The following is a 5980-nucleotide window of genomic DNA, read 5'->3' as shown; positions in this document are numbered from 1 at the left end:
TGCAGCTGTGCCTGCCACCAGGGGATATAAAAACGCAGCCAGAAATTCCCCTCACGCGGTTTCATTAGCTCAATATGTGAGTTACTGAACCCATCCGCAAGCTTCTCAATAAAGCCTGCTTCTAAAACTTTACCAATTGGATCTTTAATTCCGCTTCGCATCCCAAAAACCCTTACAGTTGGGGTCACCACATGAGGAACTGTATTAAAGAGTCACAGCATTAGGACGGTTGAGAAGCACTGACCTAATAGGATCTTCACAGGCACCAAATGGTAACTTGCCAAATTCCAGGCCTCCAACTTCTCCTCCTACAAGGGCATCTATATCTAAACAAAAGAGATTTTTCTATTATTGGTCAACAAATCGAGAGGTAAGAATCTAATCTGTTATAGGTAAGCCCACTGGGCGATCATATCTTTGAAAGTGCACAAAAGGAGAGTGCACACACTCTCTGTCATTCAGTCATCGTGACCCCGTGAGTTTCCAAGACTGTTAACTGCTGCTGGGAGTAGGAAGCCGTCTCTCTTCTGCGGAGCTGCTGGTGGTTTTAAACTATCGACCATGTGGGTGGCAGCCCAACCCATAGCCACAACACCATGATTTACATTGAGAAGATAATGAAAGGGGCACATCTTTTACCTACTCGTCTATGTTGGGTCGGGTCGGAACTAGGCAGAACCCGTTTGGACTAAGCTGAAGCAGGTTCGGGCCCTGCACCTGCTTCCCTGCACGTCCCAGAGGTCAGCAGCAGTGGGTGCCAGGTGAAACCTGATGTTCCCGGTTCAAAGAAAGCCTCCAGGAGAGGACAAGCAATTCTCCCAGTTCCCAGACCTTATATGCTAATTGCCATACATTCCTCACCACTCCTTTAAAAACCCTCGCCCCCAGCTGCTGAGCACGACCTCCCTGACCTGTTGGCCTAGGTCACGAAGCTCCCCTAACCCCTAATAAAGCTCTTTCTACTTCTGCTCTCCCTTGTCCTGTCAGTTACGTCCGTCTTCCTCCCTGTCCCTCAGTTCCGCCTTTACAGTCTAGTGCTTCATTCATACTAGGCATTCTATATTTTAACCTTCTTAAATATGCCTCAGGCACTACACAATCAACAATAGTATTACTAATGATGGCTGCATATGTACAAATGTGCTTGATACAACTGTTGATTGGATTATTATAAGAGCTGTTAGAGCCCCCAATGAAATTATTTAAAATAAAGATTATTACTATAATTTTAAAATGTGTTTAATACCATCAAAATTAAGATCATCCAAGTATTAAAAATTGAATCACTTCAGGGGAAAAAAGAGGAGCTGATACTAAGGGCTCAAGTAGAAAAAAATGCTTTGGAAATGTTGACGGCAACATGCGTACAAGTGTACTTAATATAATTGAATGATAGACTGTTATAAGATTTGCAAGAACCCCCCAATAAAATGATTAATAAAAAAAAAATCACCTTCATCTATCAGTTTTGTTGTCAATAATTTATAAATAGCAAATTAGCAAAGTTCTCGTCATTAATAAAATTATATTGAGGAGACATGGAAATATTAAAGTTCAGGAAAGACTCTCTATTCCACTAGTACTACCTCTCCAGAAGAAGTAGTAAATAGTCGATATTTCTCCTTGAATTAAAACAAATTGTTTTTTGTAATTATTCACACTACATGGGGAATTCCTAAAATTAAATCTACCATTGAGTTAGAAACCCTCCCCAGGTTTTCTAATACCAATTTTTATATTTACCCCCTAACTATATTATTAAAGTCAAGTCACTTAATATGGCTCAATTACTTGGTTTAAGAATTTTTTTTCAAGTCAATTCATTCCATTTTGCAAGTAAAAAATGGTTACAATAATAAAGATCATAATAACTAGCTTTATTACAAGATGTGAATTTATAAGAGCTCCTGATTTATAATAAGCATATTGTAGTAAGTTAAGTTAAAAATTATTACTAGAATGGAAGTGAAAAGAGTTTTTAACTGAATTGAAAGTTGAGAAGCAACCTTACGGACCTAAATTAATGTAGCAATTGTAGTTCCACTGTTTTTTTTTCCTCCCTCAACTTGGTATCATTTGGTAGCCATGTTCCTTTGGGATAGTCATCTCTGTTCTCTATAGAACACAGATAATAGTATCTGTCATAAAGGTAAGGAGCCCTAGTGGCACAGTGGTTACCCATTGGGCTATAATCCACAAGGTTAGCAGTTCGAAACCACCAGCCAGGTCCTCGGGAGAAAGACTTGGCTTTCTACTCCCATCAACAGGCACAGTCTGGAAAACTCACAGGGGCAGTTCTACCTGTCGTACAGGTTGTTGTAAGCGGGCATCGACTTGATGGCAGTGAGTTTTTTGAGGTTTGTTTTTTTTTTTGCTTGGTCATAAAGGTAAATAAATGAGAACGTAAACTGGTAAATCATTAATAAGATTTTACTAGCTTGAAAACATTTGTAGTCTAATGTCTCCAAACAGAAAGAAACTAAAATACCATTCTTTATTGTTTACTTTTGTTCCCTCCACGCAAACTCACTGCCATTGAGTCAATGCTGACTCATAGCGGCTGTACGGGACAGGGTAGAACTGCCCTTTGAGTTCCGAAGACCAGGACTGTTTACGGGAGTAGAAGACCCATCTTCCTCCCACAGAGCAGCTGGTTTGGAAATACCAACCTTGCAGATCTCTACCCAACGCATATGCCACCAGGTTCCTATGCTTTTTGTTCCTAGGAGTTGGTTCTTTTTAGGATTGAACATATTAAATCAGTAGGCTTGTGATCATGCAAAAATTAATGTAGTACATACTGAGCTTTTTGCAGTTCTATTGTTTGATGTATGTCTGAATGATTTGAAACTAATGGACATTTTTAAAAACTACATCTAAACTCCAGTCATGGTCTTATTGACGATTTACCAATTTACATTGTTTGCTTCATTCATTGAATGTGTTTGAATATAATTATAGTTACATGTGGGAGAAACACCAAAGAACCAGAAACCTTAGTTAATTAAGCCATATGTCCATTAGATTGAACTGCTCTAGAATTTTAAGTAATAACTTGTTTGTGTCTCTAGAGCAGCGGTTCTCAACCTGTGGGTCACGACCCCTTTGGGGTGGAACGACCCTTTCATCGGGGTTGCCTGATTCATAACAGTAGCAAAATTACAGTTATGAAGCAGCAACAAAAATAACTTCATGGTTTTGGGGGGAGGGGACATCACAACATAAGGAACTGTATTTAAAGGGTCGCAGCATTAGGAAGGTTGAGAACCACTGCTCTAGAGCAACCTGGCATACTATAGGTTAACAAATTAATGATCATTGAATAAATCAATGTATCAATGACTAACAGTAGGCAAACTGATTTTGACTACATTTTTACAAAACGCAAGTTTAAGGAAAATATTCTACAGCACTAACCATCTGTTACTGCACATATATGTCTCCCCTCCCCTGTCCTGTATCTTCATTTATCCCTGTTCTCCAAATTCTCCTCTCTACAAGTGCTACGGTTATTTTCACTTAGAAAGGTAGGTTTTTAAAATTATGTTCTAATATCAAGACAATCTAATCATTTACTAAATACTAATTTATATAATAGCTTACATCAGGGAATGCTTTATAAATAATACTAGCTTTTAAAGACAGATTGTCAAATACAGATTATCATTGCCTCTAGAACAATCTACATAGCTTTTTATTTAAGAGAAAAAATCCAAAATGAATGACAAATATTTCTAATTTAAAATACTAGACATAAACATATTTTCTTCTCTATGTACATTCAGTAAGTTATGCACATCTCTAAATGATCTTACCTGGAGGTTGCTGGGGCCAAAAATACTGCTGCCAATCCTGAAGTACATAGGTAAGTCGAATAGCAATACTCACTGGAGGCAATGGAGTTAAAGGGCACCCCTAGGAAATAAACATAAAGTTCATGTTATACAAATGTGAAGAAAAGTGCCAAAAGAACAGACAAATCTGTCTTTGAAGAAGTACAGCCAGAATACTCTTTAGAGGCAAGGATGGCAAGACTTTGTCTCACTTATTTTGGACATGTTATCTGGAAAGCCCAATCTCTGGTGAAGAACCTCATGCTTGGTAAACTGGATGACAGTGAAAAAGAGGAAGGCCCTTGAATGACACAGTGGCTTCAACAATGGGCTCAAGTATAACAAAAATTGTGAGGATGGTGCAGGACCAGACATTGTTATGTTCTGCAGTACACAGGGTCAACTACGAGCCAGAACCGACTCACTGGTACCTACCTAACAACAACAACAAAACGTAAGGTTACGTTTGAGGACATGATGTATTTTCTTTTAAATTAAAATAAGCTCAAATTAAAGCATGAATTTAACCAAAATTTTAGATTACAATATCAAACTAGGTTATATTAACAGTGAGTCACAGAACACTTATTTGTCTTTAAATTCCATGATAATCATAAAAATGCTATCATGCAAGCATCCTAGGAGCTCAGCTTCCTTCATAATGCTATAACCACACTTATACTAATCGTGAATGTTCACAGGATCCCCTAGAGGTCTTGGGACAATGCATAGTCAGAGTATTTTGTCCATCCAAGAGCTTGCATTTTGCTGCTGCGGCTGCTGCTGCTGCTGCTGCTGCTGGTCAAAGGAATAAGAGACACTGAGCTCAGCGTGAGCATCTAGAAAAGCCAGGATGAGCTTTAACTGCAGGGGCAAAAAGCTCAATCTGAATTCACAATATAAGATGATTTCCCCAAAAGGCCAATTCAATCTTTGGCTGCTATATACTGGACGAGTAAGATGGTCAGAATGTATATACACACAACTTTTTTGTCAGATTTAGGTATCAAATGAATTTGACCAATAATAAGATGCAAATGGTCGAGGTACCTTAACAAGGTCACTTTGACCTACAAGTTCTCCTTTAGACACAGAGCAACATAGGTAATTATGAGGTGGCTTCAAAAGACTCACAAAAAAATGTAATCATCTTTTAAGTCCATTTGTCCATTAACTTGGACAGCAGGTTGAACCACCAGATCCTTTAAGGGATTATGGTGAGGCTTTCTACTCATAAAGACTGCAGCTTTAGAAACCCACAGAAGCAGTTCTACTCTGTTCTACAGGATCACCATGAGTTGGAACGACTTGATGGCAGTGTCCTTGGTTTGGTTTCTGATACAAAGAAGAGGAACCAAAAAAGAAATAGCTGGGATCAGGCAGAGACATCTTTACAGACCCATCAAAAGGCACAGAAAACCCAAAGTGATGAGTAGTGGAAATACCTGCAGGGCTCCAGGTGTGGAAGAAGGAAGCGCTGTCCAAAATCATAAACTATGTATTAGACAGAAGCAAAAGTATTCTATCCAGGGTAAGGGTATTTCAAGATTATCAGCTTAAGCTGGCCACCCTGGGCAGAGCTCCTCCTGCTTGGTACCAAAGGCTTCATTGGAAATTCTAATTGTGTGCGGAGACAAAAAACAAAATCCGCTCTCTGGTCAGCAAGCAACCCAATGATTCTAAGACTACATACGTAATACCAGTAACATCACAGAGCAAGAAACTTCAAACACCATTTTAAGCCCTGAAATACTCTAGCAGATGGAGAGCAACCATAAAACTACAGAATCACTACAGAGGATCAGACAGTAAACACAAAGTTAAAAATAGAACCCTCATTCAAAGTTAGCCGGCAAACAAAAATTCCTGAAGCCAGGAAGATATACAGTTCTAAAACACACAATTACCCAAATAAAAATCAGAATATTAAGCTATGAAATATAAAGAACCACAAAATGAACTAAGAATGCTTGAATAGGAAAAGAAAAGAAAAACAGGCTAGAGAATTTTCTAATGTTTATAGGGTTTGGCAGATGACTAAAACTTAAATTTTATGTGACTCCAAAGAGTCTTCTTCTAATACTTAGATCAGGGGTCTCAAACTTTTTAAACAGGGGGTCAGTTCACTGTCCTTCAAACCCGTTGGA

General features: G+C 38.6%; 1 protein-coding gene across 1 annotated transcript in view; it reads right to left on the bottom strand.

Moving 5' to 3' along the window:
- Positions 1 to 5980, bottom strand: part of RAB3GAP1 (RAB3 GTPase activating protein catalytic subunit 1) — a 118597-nt gene that overhangs the window by 41997 nt on the left and 70620 nt on the right. The window contains exons 8-9 of the mRNA XM_045287420.1: positions 3816 to 3915; positions 245 to 326 (exon numbers count right to left, since the gene is read on the bottom strand). Of these exons, the coding sequence (XP_045143355.1) occupies positions 245 to 326; positions 3816 to 3915 (182 nt within the window). The remainder of the gene's footprint in view (positions 1 to 244; positions 327 to 3815; positions 3916 to 5980) is intronic.

This window comes from Echinops telfairi, unplaced genomic scaffold (genome assembly GCF_000313985.2).
Source record: "Echinops telfairi isolate 266 unplaced genomic scaffold, ASM31398v2 ScPeMD7_15;HRSCAF=58, whole genome shotgun sequence".
Taxonomy (NCBI): Eukaryota; Metazoa; Chordata; class Mammalia; order Afrosoricida; family Tenrecidae; genus Echinops; species Echinops telfairi.
The sequence above is the reverse complement of the archived record's forward strand: the minus strand, read 5'-3'. Positions and strand labels throughout refer to the sequence as shown.